The sequence below is a fragment of the Phacochoerus africanus genome, chromosome 5 (genome assembly GCF_016906955.1).
Source record: "Phacochoerus africanus isolate WHEZ1 chromosome 5, ROS_Pafr_v1, whole genome shotgun sequence".
Lineage (NCBI taxonomy): Eukaryota > Metazoa > Chordata > Mammalia > Artiodactyla > Suidae > Phacochoerus > Phacochoerus africanus.
The window spans coordinates 47,940,035-47,964,187 of NC_062548.1; the positions used below are offsets into that span (position 1 = coordinate 47,940,035).

Genomic DNA, 24,153 nt, shown 5'->3' on the forward strand with positions numbered 1-24,153 from the left:
TACTCATTTGATCTAAACTGGAAATTTTTCATTTACTAGGAAAGCAGCATTAAAATCACAATGCTTTCTTTGCAGCCAAATAAGAGATGGAAATGCTCCTATCCTCATTCTATATAAATTCTCAGTACCTCTTGAAAGTCCTCTGTTCCTGAAAACACATTAGGCCCCTTATTGGTCCTTCCTCCACGGTCTTTGCGTTTGATTTTCTTCGGCAAACCACGTCCACGAGCAACATTAAAACTTTTAACCCTATGTTCAATACCTAAAAAAGTTAAAATATACTTCAGATATTTTTTTTAAAAAGGCGCAGCCGTCAATCTACCAGTTCATAGGGAATAACACATTTTAATAAGTCTCTAATGTACCATGCAGTCTTTTTTTCCCCTCCAGAGTCAATGGGAAAAAAAAATCTTTACATTTTACTTTGTGGGTACTGCTTATTTCTTCGTTTCTTACAGGATGTTAACAACATAAGGAAGACAAGAAACAAGGATATACATGGCTGGAGAAGTCAAAACTAGTCAATCTTTTCAATTTTCCTTAGAACAAGCTGTTAACAAGGTTTTCTCTTTTTAACAGAATTAAATATTACAGTCATCTCTAAGGAAGACACTTTGAGTATTAGTGATTAATTTGCAGCATACTGAGTTTCCTTTGATAATTTTGAGTAGATTTCACATATATTTCTAAGTAAAATTTACACTTGTCTTTAACTTCAGAAAAACTTGATATTTAGGAGTTCCCATCATGGCTCAGCGGTTAACGAATCTGACTAGGAACCAGGAGGTTGAGGGTTCGATCCCTGGCCTCGCTCAGCGGGTTAGGGATCTGGCATTGCCATGAGCTGTGGTGTAGGTCGCTCAATGTGGCTTGGATCCTGAGTTGCTGTGGCTCTGGCGTCGGCTGGCAGCAACAGCTCCGATTTGACCCCTAGCCTGGGAACCTCCATATGCTGCAGGAGCAGCTCTAGAAAAGGCAAAAAGACAAAAAATAAAAATTTTAAAAAAAAGAAAGAAAAACTTGATATTTAAAAGTATCTAGGATGGAGTTGCCATCGTGGCGCAGTGGTTAACGAATCTGACCAGGAACCATGAGGTTGCGGGTTCGGTCCCTGCCCTTGCTCAGTGGGTTAACGATCGGCGTTGCCCTGAGCTGTGGTGTAGGTTGCAGACACGGCTCGGATCCCGTGTTGCTGTGGCTCTGGCGTAGGCCGGTGGCTACAGCTCTGATTCGACCCCTAGCCTGGGAACCTCCATATGCCGCAGGAGCGGCCCAAGAAATAGCTAAAAAGACCAAAAAAAAAAAAAAAAAGTATCTAGGAGTTCCTGTCATGGCTCAGCAGTAACGAGCCGGACTAGTATCCATGAGGATGTGGGTTTGATCCCTGGCGGGTGGGGCCCTTAAAAAAAAATTTATCTAAAAAGACACATAGGAGTTCCCATCATGGCGCAGGGGTTAACGAATCTGACTAGGAACCATGACGTTGCAGGTTCGATCCCTGGCCTTGCTCAGTGGGTTAAGGATCCGGCATTGCCATAAGCTGTGGTGTGGGTAGCAGATGAGGCTTGGATTCCATGTTGCTGTGGCTCTGGAATAGGCCAGTGGCTACGGCTCCAATTAGACCCCTAGCCTGGGAATCTCCATATGCCACAGAAGCGGCCCTAGAAAAGGCAAAAACATAAATCAATAAATAAATTAATTAATTAATTAAATAAAACAAAACAAAAAGATACGCAAATTATAAAAAGTATATATTAGGGCAGTTAAGTTACAATACAAAATGATTTCTGGAGTTCCCGTCGTGGCGCAGTGGTTGGCAAATCCGACTAGGAACCATGAGGTTGCGGGTTCGGTCCCTGCCCTTGCTCAGTGGGTTAACGATCCGGCGTTGCCGCGAGCTGTGGTGTAGGTTGCAGACGCGGCTCGGATCCCGCGTTGCTGTGGCTCTGGCGTAGGCCGGTGGCTACAGCTCCGATTCAACCCCTAGCCTGGGAACCTCCATATGCCGCAGGAGCCGCCCAAGGAATAGCAACAACAACAACAACAACAAAAAAGACAAAAGACAAAAAAAAAAACAAAAAAAACCCCAAAAAAACCCAAAATGATTTCTCATTTTACCAAAGTCATATTGAACTAATAAGTTTTCTAATGATCTTAAACATACAAAGCCAATAAATATACAGAAAAATGTTTCACTTCATTAAAAGAAATCAAAGAAATTAAAAAATTTAAAATAACACACCATTTTCACCTCAAAGAATTATGCTGGTAGGGAAGTTGAGGAAGTGGCATTTTCACACACTAGCAGGGCTGTTATAATTGCTACATCACCTTTTTGGATATCAACTTGGTATGTGGATCAAAAATCTTCAAATGTGGCTATGTCTTTTGACTCAATTCTACATTTCAGCATTTATTCTTAAGAAAAAATGTTTGCTGAGAAAAGATTTGTATAAACATTCAGGGTTAATAACAGAATTTTTTTTAAAAACCAGGTGCAAATTAAATCTCAAATAATTACTACAAAACAAGTGTAACAGAGTTCCCATTGTGGCTCAGTGTAGCCACATTGCCTCAAGCTGTGGTGTAGGTCGCAGACATGGCTCGGACCCGGTGCTGCTGTGGCTGTGGTGTCGGCCGGCACAGCTACAGCTCTGATTTGATCCCCTAGCTTGGGAACTTCCAATTGCCACACCTGCAGATCTAAAAAAAAGAAAAAAAATTTACCAAACAAACCTAACCATTATTAGACAAGTTATGGCATATCTGTTTAATTCAATAGAATGTAGGCCTTAAAATCTACTCATTAACCTAAGAATAACTGAGATACAATTCACAGTTAAGGGACAAATACAAGTTACAACAGTATACAGTTGTTTGTTAAAAATAATTGTCAAGGAGTTCCCGTTGTGGCTCAGTGGTAACAAACCCAACTAGTAGCCATGAGGATGTGGGTTCAATTCCTGGCCTTGCTCAGTAGGTTAAGGATCTAGTGTTGCCATGAGCTGTGGTGTAGGTCACAGATGTGGCTTGGATCCCACGTTGCTGTGTGGCTTCGATGTAGGCCGGCAGCTGTAGCTCCACTTAGACCCCTAGCCTGGGAACTTCCATATGCCGCAAGTGCAGCCCAAAAAGCCAAAGAGCCAAAAAAAAAAAAAAGTCAAAAAATTCTAGAAGAATGTACACCAAAAATATTAATAGTAATTGTCTCTGGGTGTACGGATTCAAACTGTTTTCATTTTATCTTAGATTTCTGCTGAGTTATCTTTTCTACACATAAAAATATATATGACCATATATTACTTTCATAACTCAGGGGGAAAAAATGAAAGTCAAAATAAAATGCAATACTCAATTCTTTAACCGAACAAACAGAAAGAGTTTGAAAGGAAAACCCCAGGTGGGAAGGGAAGAACACGGCCTCTGAATTCCCCTTATTTCCCAAGTGGAATGATCTCTGACAGCACCCTGTCTAGACTTCAGGAACAACTTACTAATTACAATAGCATATGCATAGACAAATTCCTTTCTCTTTAGTTCAACAAGACCTAGATTCACATTTTTCAAAGAAATTTTTCTAGGAAATCAAGAAAAAAAAAAGCCATGCAAATAACCAGATTTATTCATAAATGATTCCTTTTTTCAATAATAATTAAAGAATAGTTACATAGGGTCTGGGTGCTCACTACTTCACCTCAGCCTCATCTTGCTCCAGTTTTCCTGAAGCAGACGTATTGACTTAACAATTCTCAAGGCTGACCCATAACTTCTATGCCCACTTGCCCTGGTCTCTCCGGGGACGATGTGCCTCAATGCAGCAGATGAATGGGTGATCACTCCAGAAGTTTCTTTAGATTATGTTCTTATTTCTGATCTTGAAGAATATCTATGGTCCTGAGTACATTTACATAACAAAGATGATGGCTATATTTTAAGGCCTAATTAAAAGGATAGCTTCCTGGAATTCTGTCCCTACAGGTCTAAAATATAAAGTAATACAGAGTAACAGATACAAATGAAAAAGGTAAGTTATTTTCTTCAGTGTACTGATACCACATAGCAGGGAGGGGAAAAACATAACAGGAAAGTAGTTTTACATTTTTATACACTTTAAAAATATTAGGAAATCTTTTAAATTCAAATATTAAGACATCATGCAGACTAAAATATTTGTAGGTCTTTGTCCTCCAGGTGTATAAGTAAAAACAAATTCAGGAACCACAAGAACAAGCTGATCGTGAGAAAAGGCCAAGAAATTTAAGTTTTTACTTCATAGCTACCTGTTTTAGTAAGGTTCTTACATTCAAAAACAGATTTGACAATTTCAAACTTACCTTGCTGAATTCCTTTCAATCTTTGCTTTTTCCCTGGTTCTTTAGAAAATGATGATCCTAAAGCAGTATTTGAGGTTTCTTTAGCTTGCCTGTATTGTTTCAGCTGACTGGCAAAATCCTCCTCTGCTTCCTGACTGTAGTTACCAAAGTTGTCATCACTGTAGTTACCAAAGTTGTCATCACTGTAGGTACTGTATTCATCATATTCTTTACTTTTAAATTTTCTGTTATGTTGACTCTTCTTTGATGTCATGTAGCTTCCTGATATATGTCCATGCTAAGTGAAAATGAGCAAGCATTATCAAGACTTTTCAGTTATACATAGGAATTGATAGTAACACAGGACATCTTCTTTCCCCCATAAAGTTTGGAGAAAGAAGGGGAAGACAGTGGTTACTTCTGCCTCTTGGTTAGAACTTACCAATGGCACTATTTAAAACAAAGTTCAAAAAGCTAAATGCTACTCTGATGTTATTAAACATTATAATGGTCACAGATCCTTGCTGGTGAGTGTGTTTTGTTCACTTTTTGTTTTCCATGTCTATGTCTTATGTTTCTCACATTCCATGCTTTAATATTTGTATACACAGGAATACTTTAAAATCCACACCATCATACATGATACAAAAAACTGAAGAGGCCTTTTTGGAAACAGAAAAAAACAGTAAAATAGGGAGTTCCCATTGTGGTGCAGAAAAATGAATCCGACTAATATGCATAAGGATATGGGTTCGATCCCTGGCCTTGCTCAGTGGGTTAAGGATCTGGCGTTGTTATGAGCTGTGCTGTAGGTTGCAGATGTGGCTCAGATCCCATGTTGCTATGGATGTGGCATGGGCTGGCAGCTGCACCCCCGTTATGATCCCTAGCCTGGGAGATTCCATATGCCATGAGTGCGGCCCTAAAAAGAGAAAAAAAAAAAAAAGTAAAATAGCTGGGAGAGGAGATAGAAAATATATTCTCCTAGCTTTGAAAAATTCCCAAATGACATGTTTAAGCATATTATATTTAATAAAAAACTATATGTAAGGACAAATTTGTAAAAAGAAAATATTTATATTTGAGGTCTAATAGAAAAAAGATTTCCTTAAAAGTAAAAAAAAAATCTAGTGAATAAATTGCTCATTAGAAACTATTTATTGCAATAAACATTAATTTTACTGCTTTTACTAAAGCATGTAAAAAAATACACTTTAATCCTAGAAGTTTAATGATAGTATTCAAGTATATCTCTATTCACTGAAATATTTATTATTTCTACCATATCTTATGTCAATTTCTTAAATAAGAAAGCAAGAAAAAATTGAACTGCACATAATTACAACTTGAAGATCTAGAAAAAGCCAGACCATGACTCATTTTCAGTTTAGTGCAATCTAAACGTGATATAAAATTTCACATTGGCAGAATACCAACATGAAGACTGTGTTTTTAATAAAATGCAGAGAAATACTAAGTTCTTTTCAGTAATTAGAAAATAGAGAAAAGAGTGTAACTAAAGCAATCAGGAAAATAAATTAGCTCATCAATTTTAAAACTTAGAGACACTGTATTAGATTTCCAACTTTTTTAAGCAATATTTTTAAAGCAGAATTGTACCTAAACTTTCAATTCAACCCTCCCTTGTTTTCCCAACTGCAAATAAGCCCAGTAGCCCTCTAAGGATGCACACCTCCCCCATCTCAGAGTGGTGGGGAGTGGTGGAGGGGTTCTTCCTACAGTGATAGACTCTAATTTGGCCTGCCAAGTGCTAGAATGTCTGTGGGGGGAGATTTGGTTTCTGTAACACAGGCTATCTCTGTAAACATGAAATAAGGGAATAGAAGACCCTGAAAAAGGATGAGGAAAAAGGAAGATATATTAAGTCCTCTAATTTAATACTTAGATGATAATTCTATATTCTACTGCTGGCCTATAATAGCAGATACTTGTTATCTAATTTAATGGGATTTTTAGGATATACTTTCTAATCTCAGTGAGTCAATCCTAAAGCATATGTGAAGGAAATGATACTGAACTTTCTCTTCCAATAGCAGACTTCTAATAGCAGAGTAATTTAATTCAGATCAGTCCTCCATCTAAAGAACATAGAAAAGATAGGCACAATACTTTTTTCAAACCCTCAGTAGACATCAGAGAGCTAACAAATTTGTGAAGCATTACTGGACCATTATCCATGGAATAGATGAAAATCCTTGGAAGTGAGCAGTATTTGGAGCTGTTTTTGCTCTGAAAGAATCAGCCCAACATGAAAAATAAACTAAAAGGTTCAACAGCACTTCTGACTCTCCCTTTAATCTTGGGGACAAAAGTCCAGAGTCTGGGAAAAGTAGAAGCCTTAGTTACTAAGTTTCTGAGATACCCATCAATTATGGGGGAATCTCAAATTATGAATCAGAGGCTGCAGTCCAATCTAAAGTCATCTGGGTGGCCCAGAAAAGTCTCAAATCTTGAAACTGGAATAGCATTTACAAGGGTCACTTGGAACCTGGCAAGATAAAGTCAAAATACTCTTTGGAGATCATGAACATCATTCCAGACCTCAAATTATTTCCATAAAATGCACTATATTTTGCAAATACATCATTCAGCACACAATACAGAAACAAACAACCCCCGTCCCACACCTATGAGGTATAAGAGACAAAAATCACATGAAAGAGAATCAGCAAATACAATAGGTAATAGAAATACAGACACCAGACACTGGAATTTATGTGACACAAATTTAAAATTATCTGTACTTGCTATATTCAAGTAAAAAACATTATGAGAATTTCAGCAGAGAACTGGAAACAATAAAAATTACTTTGAAAATTTGAAAAGGAATCAAACTTCTAGACATACAAAATACAAATACTGAGATTAAGAATTTAATAGATCGATTTAAAAGAGTATTAGATCTCTTTGAAGAGAAGATGAGAGAAGAGATAAAAAGGAGAAAGGAAATCATATGCAGTAAAATGTCAACAACTGGGGAATCTGGGTGAAAGATAGATGAATTTTTTGTATCATTCCTGGAAGTTTTCTATTAAGTCATTATGACAAAACATGAAGTTATTAAAATAAGAATGAAACAAACAACTTCCAAATAAATAAAAGTGGAGAGAAGTTACTGATAGCAAACCTGCACTACAAGAAATGCTAAATAAAGACTAAAAGGGATTCAGGTTAAAAGAAAATGATATTAGATTGAAACTCGCATCTACATAGAGGAACGAAGAGTACTGGAAATGAAATGTAGGTAAATATAAAAAATTGTCCCTTGCTGTATAGCAGAATGTAGCACACACGACATTGTAAATCAACTATACTTTCTTAAAAAAAGTCATCCCAGGAGTTCCCGTCGTGGCGCAGTGGTTAACGAATTCAACTAGGAACCATGAGGTTGCGGGTTCGGTCCCTGCCCTTGCTCAGTGGGTTAACGATCCGGCATTGCCGTGAGCTGTGGTGTAGGTTGCAGACGCGGCTCGGATCCTGCGTTGCTGTGGCTCTGGCGTAGGCCGGTGGCTACAGCTCCGATTCAACCCCTAGCCTGGGAACCTCCATATGCCATGGGAGCGGCCCGAGAAATAGCAAAAAAGGACAAAAAAAAAAAAAAAGAGTCATCCCTGGAGTTCCCGCTGTGGCATAGAAGGGTTAAGAATCCAACCTGCAGGGTCAAGTTGCTGCAGAGGTGCGGGTTCAATCCCTGGCCCAGTACAGTGGGTTAAAGAATTCGGTGTTTTAGCAGCTGTGGCATATGTCACAGCTGTGGCTCGGATTCAATCCTTGGCCCAGGAACTTCCATATGCTGTAGGTATGGCCATAATCCTTTTTCTTAATTTCATTAACTGAATTTTTGAAACAAAAATACACTGTATTTGTAGGAATATGTAATATTTAACATAATGAAAATAACTATAATGTTTAAGAAAACATGAGTTACTTAAAACATGCTATTCTTTACACATACAAATTGATCCTCTCCTTTAGAGTGGCCTCCACAAAAGGCTTTGTATATATTAAGTACTTCTGCTACTGTTTTAAATATTCTATATCTCATTTTTATGAGTTACTTTTACTGACAGCTTATGAGTCAAGAGCTTACAAATCTCATTACTTGATATTTTTAAATGCCTTGTTATCTAAAATAGTATGTCATCCTGCACATTTTTTCACTCATTAGAAGAGTTTCCAAATGACTTCTGACTATTTCTAGAAAAAGAAAAAATCTAACGAGTGATCAAATTTAAATACCACATCAGTTTTTGCTGAGCTGACTTAAAATTTGTCACTGATGAACTAGAGATCACTTTGCAGTACAGCAGAAATTGGCGTAACATTGTGAATCAACTATACTTTAAAAAAATTAAAACTGTCATTAGTGGTAAAAATAATTCTAATGAATAGCTGTTAAAATTTTCTAAGAAACACTTAAGAAATGGCAGCACCATTCACTGCTAAATCACTAGACACAAGGAGTATGTGTATACGCATATATATATACATACATTCTCATGTGTACCTAAACAGATAAAATTATTAAGCAGAGTATAATTTTTTTATTTTAATAAAAGCTCACTGACTCAATGGTCACTGAGCAACCTTAACTATAAAGAAGGCAATAGAAAAATAGAAAGCAGTAGTAAAAACCCTAACAGACATAGTACTTTGGTTTCTTAGCTCACAAAAGATTAGGAACACCAAATGAGATGAAAGAATAGAGCTCTTGTAGACAAGCAATAGACAGAATGGCAGGAAGCAGAACTCAGAAAGTCTGGGATTGTTCAGACACATGCACATCAACCTGAATATCCCTCACTGCTCCTGAGAGCATCAGGATTTTTCCGGCACAAAATAATGTTTATATTGAAGACTTGGTTCACATAGTGCAACTTAAGAAAGATATAAAGTATATCATGTTGTTTTAAATTTTTTTTCTGTATAAAACATATCAAGGAGCTCCTCCTGCTACGGCACAGTAGGTTAGGGATCCAGCACTGACTCTACAGTGGCTTGGGTTGCTGCTGAGGCTTGGGTTAGATTCCTAGCCCAGAGCAGTGAGTTATGTGGCACAGGTCATAGCTGTGGCTAAGATCCAATCCCTGGTCTGTGAACGTCCATATGCCACAGGTGCGGCCGAAAAAAATAAAGCAAAATAAAACATGTTAAATAACATTTGCACGTGAAGACGTAGATGGCACAATGTTCATTTGTTGAAACACTACCTCCTAGTACCTCAAAAATGTGACAGTGTTTGGAGAGAGGGCCTTTAAAGAAGTGACTAAGTTAAAATGAGGATGTTAGAGTGGGCCCTAATCCAATCTGACTGCTGTCCTTAAAAGACACCGAGGGTCCACATGCAGAGGGATGACCATGTGGAGACAAAGCAGCAAGAAGGTGACCATCCACAAGCTAAGGAGAAAGCCCTAAATAGATCCTACCCTACAGCCCTCAGACAAAACCAATCCTGCCAGCACCTTGATCTTGGACTTAGATCTAGCCTCCAGACTGTGAGAAAATAAATTGCTATTGTTTAAGCCATAGGTCTGTGGTATGTTGTTATAGCAACCCCAGCAAACAAATACACGAGGCATTCTTTACTTTCAAAGATAGAAAATTTGTAGCATATGTCCAATAAAATATTCTTTCAAAATATCAGAAAGCAAAGGAAAAAATTAAAAGTTTAATTTTTCTTGAGTCCCATCAGAGTCATCAACACCCCCAACCCACCCAAAAAAGAGAAAGTTTAATTTTTCTCTTGGAAAAAGCAATAACCCAGAGTTCCCATTGTGGCTCAGTGGGTTAAGAACCCAACATAGTATCCATGAGGATGTGGGTTCAATCCCTGGCCTTGCTTAGTGGATTAAGGTTCTGGCATTGCCACAAGCTGCAGCACAGGTTGAAGATGCAGCTCAGATCCAGTGTTGCCACGACTGTGGTGTAGCTCAGATCCAGTGTTGCCTCAGCTGAAGCTCTGATTCTAGGAACTCTGATTCTTAGAACTCTAGGAACTCTAGGAACTCTGATTCCTAGAACTCTAGGAACTCTCTGATTCTAGTCTAGGAACTTCCGTATGCCACAGAATGGTTGTAAAAAGAAAAAGGAAAAATAAAATTTAAAAAAGCCATAACTCAAAACCACAGTGAGATACCATTCCACACTCATTGGGAAGGCTATTATTAGAAAGAAAGAGAAAAAAAAAAGCCCCAGAGAATAACTAGTTTGACAAGGATGTGGAGAAACCAGAAAAACGTGCATTGTTAATGGAAATGTAAAGGGTGCAGCCTTTGTGGGAAACAATCAATGTAGAATTAACCTATCATCTAGCAATTCCACTCCTAGGTATATACCCCAAAGAATTGAGAACAGAGTCTCAAAGAGATATCTGTACCCCCACATTACTCATAATAGTCAAAAGGTGGAAGAAATCCAAGTATCTATCAACAGAGTAACAGATAAACATGTATCATAGTTGATACATATGATGGAATATTATTCAGCCCTGAAAAGGAAGGAAATTCTGATACATACTACAACACAGATGAACTCTGAAAAAATTATCATAAGCCAGATACAAAAGGACAAATACTGTATGATTCCGCCTACTGAAGTACCTTGAGCAAGCAAATTCATAGAATGGAAAGTAGAACAGTGGTTACCGGGAACGCAGGGAGGGGGAAATGCAGTATTATGGCTTAATAGACACACAGCTTCTGTCTGAGATGATGAAAAAGTTCTGGAAATGGATAGAAATAATGGTTGCATAAAACTGTAAATATACTTAATGTCACTGGATTGTATATTTTTAAATGGTGAATATAATGAATTTTTCCAAAAACAAACAAATAGCCAACAGACACATGAGATGTTTAACATCACTAATTAACAGGGAAATGCTGATCAAAACCACAAGGAATATCACCTCACACCTGTCAGAATGGCTATCATAAAAAAGACAAATAACAAGCGTTAGTGAAAATGTAGAGGAAAAAGGAACACTTGTGCATTATTGGCTGGAATGGTAAATTGCTGCAGCTACTGTGGAAAACAGTATGGAGGTTCCTCAAAAAATGAAAAATAGAACTACCACATGAGCCAGCAATTCTGCTTCTATATATTTTTCCAAAGAAAACAAAAACATTAATTTGAAAAGATATACGGACCCTTACATTCACTGCTGCATTATTTACAATAACCAAGATATGGAAGCAATCCAAGTGTCCATTAATAGATTAATGGTAAAAAAAAAAGATGTAGTATACACACAATGGAATATTACTCAGTCATAAAAAAGAATGAAATCTTGCCTATTGGTGACAATACAGATGGACCTCGAGGGCATTATGCTAAGTGAAATGACTCCACAGAGAAAGATAAATACCCTATTATTTCCCTTATATGTGGAATCTAAAAACCAAAACAGGAGTTTCCTGGTGCCTAGCAGAAAAGGACTTGGCATTGTTACTGCTATGGCTTGGGTTGGCTCAGGTTTGATCCCTGGCCTAGGAACTTCTGCATGCCATAGGCACAGCAAAAAAATAAATAAACAAATAAAAATTAAAAAATAAAAGCCAAAACAAATGAGCAAACATAAAAAAAAACAGAAACTGATTCATAGGTACAAACATGTGGCTGCCAGAGGGGAATGGGGGATAAATGAAATAGGTGAGACAGTTTAAGAGGTACAAACTTCTAGTTACAAAATAAATGAGTCACAGGTATGAAATGTGCAACATGAGGAATGTAGTCAATAATACTGTAATAACATGGTATGGTGACAGACGGTAACCAGACTTACCATGGTAATCATTTTGTAATATATAGAAACACTGAATCCTATGTTGTACATCTGAAACTAACATAGTGTTATAGGTCAATTATACTTCAATTTTTAGAAAAAGAAAAACAGTTAAAATGGTAAATTTTATGTTATGTGTATTTTATGACAACAAAAATAAAGGCAATACCTGAGGAAATGGAATGTCATAATCCCTGTAGAAACCAGTTCTTTTTTTGTGGGAACTTTCTGTATGTTCAACCTCTGAATCAACACTGTAGTCTGAACTATCATCACTGGATGGAGAATTATACTAAAAGAAGGAAAAACCAAATATGTTACATTTACAAAAGGAAGAATACTTAACTAGTAACTAGAAAAACTTGTTTCAGCCAGAAGTGCCAATCAATAGATTATATTATCCTAATAGGTTCTGAAGTATTATCTGAAAAATTCTTGCTCCAAAGCCCACCTTCACCCCATCTTCTCTAAAATTTTCTGAAGAATAGTACATCTTCCTCTTTGCTCAGGGATTTTCCCCATCATCTCTTTTGGCCCAAAGACTTCAAACAGAAAATGCTGCACCTCTGCACTCTAAAGTGACCTTAAATTTAAGCTAATCTTAAAGGAGATCAACTTGGTTCCTCATCACCAAAAAAGGCCCAAGAACACAGAGTACGAATTAATTTATTTTTACCTAAAACAGCTTTAGAGGTTTTTTTTGTTTTTGTTTTTTTAGTCTTTTGGTCATTTTTTTTTAGGGCTGTGCCTGTGGCATATGGAAATCTCCAGAGTAGGGGTCCATTAAGAGCTGTAGCCGCTGGCCTACACCAGAGCCACAGCAACACCACATCCGAGCCGCATCTTCGACCTACACCCCAGCCCATGGCAATGCCGGATCCCTAACCCACTGAGCAAGGCCAGGGATCGAACCCACAAGCCCATGGTTCCTAGTTGGATTCGTTTCTGCTGCACCACAATGGGAACTCCTAGAGTTCTTAATCTATTACATAAATACTCTAAATCTAAAGGATGCTAAGACATTCCAAGTTATAAATATAAAATAAATCCAATCCACAAAACTGAGCAAAGGTGAAATGCGAACCATGAGTAATTGATAGTGACTGACAAATGTTAAGAATAAGCTTTTTCAGGAGTTCCCATCATGGCTCAGCAGAAAAGAATCTGACTAGTACCCATGGGGACGCAGGTTGGATCCCTGGCCTCGATCAGTGGGTTAAGGATATGGCATTGCCGTGAGTTGTGGTGTGGGTCACAGACTCAGCTCGGATCCCGAGTTGCTGTGGCTGTAGTGTAGACCCTCAGCTGTAGCTCTGATTTGACCCGTAGGCTGGGAACCTCCATATGCCTCAAGTGCAGCCCTTTAAAAAAAAAAAAAAAAAAAAGAATAAGCTTTTTCAAATATGAATGCAATTTTTAAAAAATAAAAAAATCAAAATAATTACCTTCCCAGGTTGAGCACCCTCATGTTATTTTTAAATAGCATGATTTATAAATAACATGATTTTTTTTTTGTCTTTTGCTGTTGTTATTGTTGTTGTTGTTGCTATTTCTTGGGCCGCTCCCGCGGCATATGGAGGTTCCCAGGCTAGGGGTCCAATTGGAGCTGTAGCCACCGGCCTACGCCAGAGCCACAGCAATGCGGGATCCGAGCCGCGTCTGCAACCTACACCACAGCTCACGGCAACGCCGGACCCTTAATCCACTTAGCAAGGGCAGGGACAGAACCCGCAACCTCATGGTTCCTAGTCGGATTCGTTAACCACTGCGCCACGGCGGGAACTCCCTAAATAACATAATTTATAATATTTTATAATATTTATAAATAACATGATTATAACAATTTATTTTTTAAATAACATGATTTATAATAATCTCACGTTATTTTAAAGTTTTTCATGTTTTGTGGGCATTCTTTCTCTATATTATTTCTCTAATATTATTCTACTTTTTTCTTCTTTTAAATAATAACTTACATGGAATGTGATCATGGTGCAATTTTGTTGCTCATGTATAAAAGGGGGAATGGAAAAAAAAAAAAAAGGAGTTCCCATCGTGGCGCTGTGGTTAACGAATTCAACTAGGAACCATGAGGTTGAGGGTTCGATCCCTGCCCTTGCTCAGTGGGTTAGCGATCCAGCATTGCCGTGAGCTGTGGTGTAGGTTGCAGACGCGGCTCGGATCCCGCGTTGCTGTGGCTCTGGCGTAGGCCGGTGGCTACAGCTCCGATTGGACCCCTAGCCTGGGAATCTCCATATGCCGCGGGAGCGGCCCAAGAAATAGCAAAAAGACCAAAAAAATAAAATAAAATAAATAAAAATAAAAGGGGGAATGGGCCAGGAAAACTTTCCTAGCTTCACTCTCTAGGGTTATTTCTTCCGTTGTTAGCATGGAGTATTAAAAAACATGGCTGTGGGAGTTCCCACTGTGGCAGAGCAAGTTAAGAATCCGGTGTCTGCAGCAGCATGGGTTCGATCCCTGGCTCAGCACAGTGGGTTAAGGATCCAGCATTGCTGCAGCTGTGGTGCAGGTCGCAGCTGAAGCTCAGATTCAATCCCTGGCCCAAGGACTTCCATATGCTGCAAGTGCAGCCAAAAAAATGACATGGCTGTGTATCTTCTGAAATAGGCCCCCCTTGCTCCCTTCTCCCATCTTTTATCTGACAGTTCTTTCATAGCCCTTTCATTCTTGTCCTCTCAGTTTAGATTCTATTTCCAGCAGTTATCTCCTCAGGGTGGGACTCTGTCCTAGAAGAGACTTAGTTGATTACTATTATGAGCTCATTAAGCCCAGACTATTCTAGCACCATCCGATTTTACATGGTCACCTTATACTCATGTGTAAATTGGGAAAGAGTAAAGACCCCTCTTAGTTTCCACTGCTGTTTCTCAGTTTGGCCAACAGGCTTTCCATGTTCACTGGGGACTCCTCCAACTGACATGAATACCTGCTGGTAACCTGTTTTCTGGAAGTTCCTTTACCTTCTCTCTGCTTCATTACACACAACTGCTTTAGTCTTGTTGCTGTCTGTGTTTTGGGCTTATTCTTTTTTATTTTTGAGGTTTGTGGAGATAACATGTTATTTCACTTTTTGGTAGATGTTGGCAATGAATTTCTGGTTTTGCTATCCTAATTGCTATATTTTTATAAGGGAAATTCAGAGAATTTCCATACTATCCCACCACTGCTGCCGACTTTTCTCTGAGTTCTCTGTCAATAGTGTAGGTATCCCTTCCTCTTAACCCCAATCCACACTATCCTGTATCCAGCACTCAGCTGTTCTTGTGATAGCATTTGTTTTTCAACTGTTTATTGCCTCGCTCTTTCCCACTGCAATGCAATTTCTATAAAAGCAGAGACTGTTTCATTCATTACTATAACCCCTAGCATGAGATTTCCACAGCAAGCACACAATAATACCTCTGAATGAATAAATAAATAAATGGATGGACAATGCCCGTGATGTTAATCTGTATCTGCAGAAAATGAAACTTTCTCTCCTTAAGCTTTCAGTATCCTTGCATATAATCTTCAATCAATTTAAAGATTTATTCTAATTTGCATTAAAAGTTATCTTGGGAGTTCCCATCGTAGCTCAGTGATTAACAAATCTGACTAGGAATCATGGGGTTGTGGGTTCAATCCCTGGCCTCGCTCAGTGGGTTAAGGCTCCAGCACTGTTGTGAGCTGTGGTGTAGGTTGAAGACGAGGCTCGGATCCCGAGTTGCCGTGGCTGTGGCGTAGGCTGGTGGATACAGCTCTGATTAGACCCCTAGCCTGGGAATCTCCATATGCCACGGGTGCGGCCCTAGAAAAATTTTTTTTAAAAATTACCTGGATTATGTTTATTTTATTTTGTTTTTCTTTTCTTTTTAGGTCCACAGCATATAGAAGTTCCCCGGCTAGAGGCTGAATCGGAGGTATAGCTGCTGGCCTACACCACAGCCCCAGCAACACCAGATCTGGCTACATCTGAGAACTATACCTCAGCTTGCAGAAACACTGGATCCTTAACCCACTGAGTGAGGCCAGGGATCAACCTCAAATCCTTATGGATACCTGTCTGATTCTTAACCCACTGAGCCACAATAGGAACTCCTCCTTGATTATTTTTAAATCTTTAAGATAATTCATGTAATTTTTATGTTCAGAAAATTTATTAGTCCCATAAATAAAAAGATCTAATCCATGTATTTTATAAGAAAATAAGCAATGATTCTAATTTCCACTGTTTTATATTTCATAAAAATTTACCAAAAGGATAAAAAAATAGATTCTAACTAACCTTATGTTTCTCACGTTTTCTCCTTTTGGACTTTTTCTTCTCTTTTTCTTTCTTGTGTTTTTTCCTTGATTTTCTGTAGACTTTCTCATTTTTCTGCTTTTCATCCTCCTTCACTTCCTGCTCTTGTGTTTCTTCAAATCCTGCATCATCTATTTCACCATCTTCTAATTCACCATCTTCTCTGTATAACACAATGAAAATTTTAATTTTCAAACATCAATTCTAAAATGAATCTTATAGAAATACTTCCAAAAGAAAAAAAAAAGCAAGTACAAAGAATTAGTTATTTTCATTTAGATCAAGGGTTGGCAATTTTTTTTCTATAAAGGGCTAGAAAGAAAATATTTTATTTATTTTTATGGCCACCTCCATAACATATGGAAGTTCTTGGGCCAGGACTGAATCTAAGCCACATCTGCAACCTATGTCACAACTACAGCAATGCTGGATCCTTTAACCCTCACTGTGCTGGGCCATGGATCAAACCCATACCTCCACAGAAATTTGATCCACTGTAGTCAGGTTCTCTTTTTTTTGTTTTTTTTTTTGTTTGTTTGTTTTTTTGCCTTTTCTAGGGCCACTTCCCATGGCATATGGAGGTTCCCAGGCTAGAGGTCTAATTGGAGCTGTAGCCACTGGCCTATGCCAGAGCCACAGCAACGCAGGATCCCAGCCATGTCTGGGACCTACACCACAGCTCACGGCAACTCGGGATCCTTAACCCCCTGAGCAACGCCAGGGATCGAACCCGCAACCTCATGGTTCCTAGTGGGATTCGTTAACCCCTGAGCCACGATGGGAACTCCTCCCATAAATATTTTAAATTTGCAGGCTACAAATGGTTTCTATTGCAAATTCTCTTTTTAAAAATACCCTTCAAGAATGTAAGAAGCAGTTTCAGCAGCCACTGTTTGCCAGTCTCTGATTTGAATTAAGAGCATTGACTTGAGTCAAACAAACAAATGAATGTATGAAAGCAGTACCATCCCAAAGTAGTATTGCAATAATTAACATCTACTGAGCTAACTGAAAGAAACGAACAAAGAAAAAAATTAAAACACTTTAGGAACCATACTCTAACTACAGGAAGAAATTTTTTGCCCATAGACAGCTTAAAATAACTTCAAAATGAAGGCAATGTATATTAACTCTCAAAGTCAGAGTAAACTTCAATAAGAAAACAAATTTCAATAAGTACATAAGTAATAAAACCCAAATCACAAAAGCAGAATAGTAAACGCCACAACTTGGAATCTATAGAAAAACATTCATAGTAAAATCAAAAATCTAATTCTACTTTCCAAATACTAACATCTTTGTTTTTATGGAGGCTAAATCCTAGAAACCAACCTTTATATTGATTATGACATTTTTATAGTTATAGAAGCCAAATGTTCACAAATAGTATTTTAAAATGCAAATTGACCAAATGATTTACATGGGAAGATAAATACATAAAATAATTTTAATATTTAATCCTGCTTCTGAAAAAATGCATACTACTACAAATATTACATGATGACGCAGAAAGACAAATGTCTTTTATGACTGGAAACAAATGAGAAGCAAACTATGGTGTGTGCTTTTTTTTTTTTTTTTGTCTTTTTGCCATTTCTTGGGTCCCTCCCGGCGGCATATGGAGGATCCCAGGCTAGGGGTCAAATCGGAGCTGTAGCCACCGGCCTATGCCAGAGCCACAGCAATGCGGAATCCGAGCCGCGTCTGCAACCTACACCACAGCTCATGGCAACACCAGATCCTTAACCCACTAAGCAAGGGCAGGGACTGAACCCACAACCTCACGGTTCCTAGTCAGATTTTAACCACTGCGCTACAACGGGAACTCTGGTGTGTGCCTTTTAAAGATACTTTAAAATTACAAGGAATGTGTGATTTCCAAAATGCAAAACTGATGATGCCACTCTCCCACTAAAAATCTTCAATAATATTGTGATGTCTCAAATTTGTTTTAAATAATCCAGTGGGGATGAAGGAAGTGGTCTCCACAAGATTGGCCATGAGTTGGTAACTACTAAAACTGTGAGATGTGTGTATGAGGATTCATGCTACCATTCTGTGTTTGATTAAAGTTTTTGATAATAAAAAGGATAATATCAATGACTCCCTTCTGACCTGAGGATGATGTCAAAACTCCCAGACTCCAAAAGTCCCTTTATTGACTCCTTGATTAACCAGCTACTTTCTCAAGTCTCCAAGCTTTAAACATTGCCTTAAAAACCCTCACTGCCTTCCTCTTCTCAATACCCACATCCTCACCTCCTTCACCTGGCTAATTCCAATGCAAGCTTTAGGACCCAGTTTAGACGTCCCTTCTTCACAGTGCTTCCACTGACCACCCAGGCTTAGGTGAGATGCTCCATCGTAAGTACTCCCCTAATAACTCTCATTTCTTTTTTTTTGCTTTTTTTGCTTTTTAGGGCTGCACCTGCAACAAATGGAGGTTCCCAGGCTAGGAGTCAAATCAGAGCTATAGCTGCTGGCCACAGCCACAGCAACGCGGGACCCGAGCCACATCAGCGACCTACACCACAGCTCACGGCATACTGTCTGTTTTAATTGTAAAAGTTCTGAGCTTTTAAACTTCTATAATACCTTATGGCCCAAGAAAAAATAAGTGCATATATTCACCAAAAGACAAGAATAAGGAAGTTCTTAACAGCTGTAGTCATAATAATAAAAAAAATTGTAAACAACCCAAATCTCCATGAATAGGTAAATGCATGAATAGGTAAATAAATTGTGCTGGATAATTAATGGAATAGATTAATGGAGAAATAAATGGAATAGTATCAAGAAAAAGAATTACTACTACATTGCTATACACATTACAAATGAATCTTATAGACATAACTGTAAGCAAAAGCAGACAGACACAGGGACTACTGTTTGATTCCACTTACACGCACTTCAAGAACAGGCAAGGGTAGCTCAATGGTTGAACCCCACTAGTATCCATGAGGACTCGGGTTCAATCCCTGGCTCTGCTCTGTGGGTTAAGGACCTGGTGTTGCCCTGAGCTGTGGTGTAGGTTGCAGATGTGGCTTGGATCTGGCCCATTGCTGTGGCTGTGGTGTAGGTCAGCAGCTACAGCTCCAAATTCAACCCCTAGCCCAGGAACTTCCATAAGCCTCAGGTACAGCCCTAAAAAGGAAAAAAAAAAAAAAAAAAAGGCAAAACTAATCAATAGTAATGTAAGTTAGACTAGTGACTACCTCTTGGAGTTATGACTGACAGAAAAGGAGTGCCTTCCTGGGTGTTAAAAATATTCTGTACAGATTGATGTGGTGATTACTACATATATATTCATGTGTACAAATTCATCAATTCTTAAAAACTGATTTAAGGGATTTCCCACTGTAATACTGTGGTGCTGTGTGTTAAAGATCCCACAATGCCAGGATTCGATCCCTTAGCCCAGGAACTTCCACGTGCCATGGGTGTGGCAAAAACAAAAAAGCAAAACAAAAAAATTCATTCAAGAAATGTGTATTCTACTATTTACATGTAAAAGTTTAAATGCAAGTAACAAAAAACCCAACAAAACCTACAGGTGTTCATCCTTTTACTACCACACTCCTCCAACTTGAACCCCTTAAACATTAAACATTTTTATATCTTAAAACCACTAATTCATATTTAGCATTTTGACTAGAGCTATTTAAATACAGAGAGTACTCAAACTGAAAATTCTGCATATAATTATGTTCTATCTTACATTAATTCTTTGTGAAATATGGGCATTTACATTTGCTATTAAACATAAAACACTGAAAGCTTTAAAATTTTTCTTTCTTTTCCCTTAGCCTATTTATCATCTCAGCATTCATACAATAATAAATTTAAATGTGCGAATTTATCTTTGGTTAAAAAAAAAGAAAAGAAAAAGGAAATAAAGAACAATGATCCAAACTTCTATGAACTGCTTCCAAATGCTTTAAAAAATCAGCTTTGGGCACATATGGAAAGCATGTGTGGTATAATGGAAAGAGAAGCCTTAGTGGGAAGAAAGCTGGATTCAAATTCTAGCTCTGTCACCAAAATAAAACTTTCTTGATTGAGCTCCTAACTAATGTATTAGATGCTAATCTAGCTTTGTGAAAAATCAAAAAGATAAAGAAGTAATTAAGAATGCTTGTCATTCTCTACGTTTTGAACTAGCTCAACACTACCCTGAAAGTTGTTTTATTTGCTAAACCCAAAATGATCTTTCTTTCTTTCTTTCTTTCTTTTTTTCCCTTTTTAGGGCTACACCCACGGCATATGGAAGTTCCCGGCTAGAGGTCAAATTGGAGCTGTAGCTGCTGGCCTACACCACAGCCACAGCAGTGCGGGATCTGAGCCGTGTCTGCGACCTACACCACAGCTCATGGCAATGCCAGAACCTTAACCCACTGAGTGAGGCCATGGATCGAACCCGCATCTTCATGGATCCTAGTCGGGTTAACTGCTGAGCCACGAAGGGAACTCCCAAAATAATTTTTCTTAATAAAAAAAAAAGTTCCTAGGTCAATTATACATAGGTGACATTTTACTAATGTAAAAACAAAAGAATGATTATGTCCTTTTTATTTCTGTTTTTTTTCTGGCTGCACCTGAGGCATACGGAAGTTCCTGGGCCACGGACTGAATCTAAGCTGCAGCTTCGGCAACACTGGATCCTTAACCCACTGCACCACAGTGGGAACTCTGATTATATCCTTTTTAGAAAGAGTCATATTCATGTATGGATGGACACATAACTGTCCAGTTAATAAAAATATATTTTATTTTTTATTTAATGATTTTTTTTCCATTATAGCTGGTTTACAGTGTTTTGTCAATTTTCTACTGTAGAGCAAGGTGACCCAGTCACACATACATATACACATTCTTTTTTCTCACATTATCCTGCTCCATCATAAGTGACTAGATATAGTTCCCAGTGCTATAGAGCAGGACCTCATTGCTTATCCATTCCAAAGGCAATAGTTTGCGTCTATATTTTAATTTTTTTAACAATTTTATTTTTTAAAGAATTTATTAGGCAAATCCATAAGACAGATTAGAGGGAAGAATGAGGAATAAGTAGTTTCTTTCAGGAGTGATGAAAATGTCCAAAATTAGAGAGTGGTAATAGTTGCAGAACTCTGAGAACATTTTAAAACCAGTATACTTTTTTTTTTTTTTTTTTTTGCCAAGCCCTCAGCATATGAAAGTTCCTGGACCAGGGATCAAACCCATGCCACAACAGCAACCCAAGCCACTACAGTGAAAATGCTAAATCCTTAATCCGCTAAACCACAAGAGAACTCCGAAGCCAGTATACTTTAAAAGGTGAGTTCTAGGAGTTCCTGTTGTGGTGCAGTGGGTTGAGAATCTGGCATTGTCACAGCTTTGGCGTAGGTTGCAGCTGTGACTCAGATTCAAACCCTGGCCCAGGGAACTTCTATATGCTGTGTATGTGGCCAAAAAAGGGGGGGGGAGGTGATGAATTCTATCACAATAAAGCTATAATTTTTTAAAATAATAAAATTTAAAAATATTTTATCTCTATATTTAAATATCTAGATTGGAGACAACTGGAGAAAATCACAATGCACTACGGTATAAATTAGACTCAAATTGGTCAAAACCATTACTGTCCCTATGTTCTTATAAATTGATACGCCTCTCAATAGAGAATTCTAATTTTCTCCACCGTGATATTGTTGGCTATTAAAAGGAATTAACCTGCACCATTCATTTTTACCTCTCAGGTAGTTTCTGCTTTTCCTTTATGCTTGCCTAAAGGCTCCTGTTACAAGCTACAGATCAGAAACTGAGTCTTCAGAAAGAAACACTAAAGCCTCAATAAAAGACTATATGAGTAGTCCTCCTGGATGATGTTACATTATTCATGTTCACAAGTTTCTGGGAATAAGCTGATATACTCACTACAAGAAAAAACATTTTTTTTTTTTTGGAGCTTTATAGGAATAGACTGCTTGTCCCAAGACCAATAGAACACACATTTTTCTAGATGCTAACTGTTGCTGGTAGTACTTTTCTTTTCCTGCTTTGTTCTAATTCACGGTCAGTCTTCCCTTACCAAAGGTGATGATGCAGGGGAACTGCTCTGTACCAGCGCCTTGGAACCCTTACATATCTCCATATGGGCCACATGGGCAAGGCTCAACCACAGACTTACCTTAGCCTTAGCAGGTGCTCTGTGTTCCTCCAAAGTATGTAAAGGCAGTCTTGGGAGGAGCTGCTACTAGGCTATTTCTCACCCACCTCCCTATTGTGTGGAGGGCTGCTATAAGGCAATCTCTAGTCCACCTTTCCTGGTTCCAATGAGGGCTTAGATTTTCCACCTTGACCACACCTTACTCTATAGCTGTAGGTTAAAAAAAAAAATTGTAGCTGCAGTATGGAAACTGTTCCTCAGCACAGTCCTACCACTCACATTACCTATGATCTTCTGGCCTCTTTGGTTTCAGCATCATCTTGTTGGACAAGGGAATGAAGAGCTGACCCCATGCTGATCTTGCATTTGCTGTCTCTGGATGAAATAAACTGAATCTTACTGGCTGAACCTCTAACTAGGCATCACAGAAAACTTACTTGGGTCTAGGATGTGCCCATGTCTCCCACACCTTATACAGCTTACACATGATCGTCTTGACCAAGCCTTAACCTAACTCCCTACCTTACACCTCCCAAACTAGGTATTTCCCCCTCAAAGGAAAATACTGGTTGGCCATATTGGGGTCAGGGAAGACTGCCTGAGTTTTTGTGATTTTTATGCTTATCCCAAACTCTACCTTGAACATTTATATCCTAGATGGTTAATCTTGTTTGTTTCAGAAAAGTTTCTCTTTACAAATTACCAGTGATAAAATCTGGATACCTACCAGCATTCAAATCACTTTTATCCTTATCCTTTACCCCATTTTTTTTTTTTTTTGCTTTTTTGGGCCACACCTGAGGCATGAAGGTTTCCAGGCTAGGGGTCAAATCGGAGCTGCAGCTGCCAGCCTACACCACAGCCACAGCAATGTGGGATCCAAGCCGCATCTGCAACCTACACCACAGCTAATGGCAACACCAGGTCCTTAACCCACTGAGCGACGTCAGGGATCAAACCTGCAACCTCATGGTTCCTAGTCAGATTCGTTTCCACTGTGCCATGACGGGAACTCCCCAATACATTCTTATACCATCTGGAATGTATTTGGATTGAGAAACCCAGCTTTTATCTCTAAATGACAATCTATAGCCATGGCAATTTTCACTTGGTGTGGTTTACTCCCCAAGTCAGTCTTAGACATTCAAAGTCTCAACCCAAATACAAATTCCTTCAGGAATGGGACTTTATACAAATACACAGGCAAAGTTATAAATTTTAATTAACCTAACATTCTCCATAGTCCTATTACGATCTTTGCATATTTTGTTTAATTCTATGTAAGTTATCTGTACCCCAGAGATTACAGAGATTTCCTTTCTTATTTCTGGTAAATGTATTTGTTACTTGTTTGTTTTTAACCCTTCTAATCTTTATTTCCTGAATCAACACCAAGCTTTCTCATATTCATCAAAACTTAACTTGCACATATAAATAAGTATATATAACAATGTAATAATTAGACATTTTTAGGTATTTCCTTCCCATCTCCTTGAGGAGACCATGCCTTTCTGGGAGTGTCTGAAGGGACACTGATCTCCCTAGAGGGGAAAAAAAAAAACCTGTTATTCCCCTAAAGTTACAA

At 38.3% G+C, this 24,153-nt stretch overlaps 1 protein-coding gene across 1 annotated transcript in view; it reads right to left on the reverse strand.

Moving 5' to 3' along the window:
* ZC3H6 (zinc finger CCCH-type containing 6) overlaps nt 1–24,153 on the reverse strand; it is a 64,184-nt gene that overhangs the window by 20,304 nt on the left and 19,727 nt on the right. The window contains exons 2-5 of the mRNA XM_047781183.1: nt 16,403–16,583; nt 12,287–12,409; nt 4,335–4,611; nt 129–262 (exon numbers count right to left, since the gene is read on the reverse strand). Of these exons, the coding sequence (XP_047637139.1) occupies nt 129–262; nt 4,335–4,611; nt 12,287–12,409; nt 16,403–16,583 (715 nt within the window). The remainder of the gene's footprint in view (nt 1–128; nt 263–4,334; nt 4,612–12,286; nt 12,410–16,402; nt 16,584–24,153) is intronic.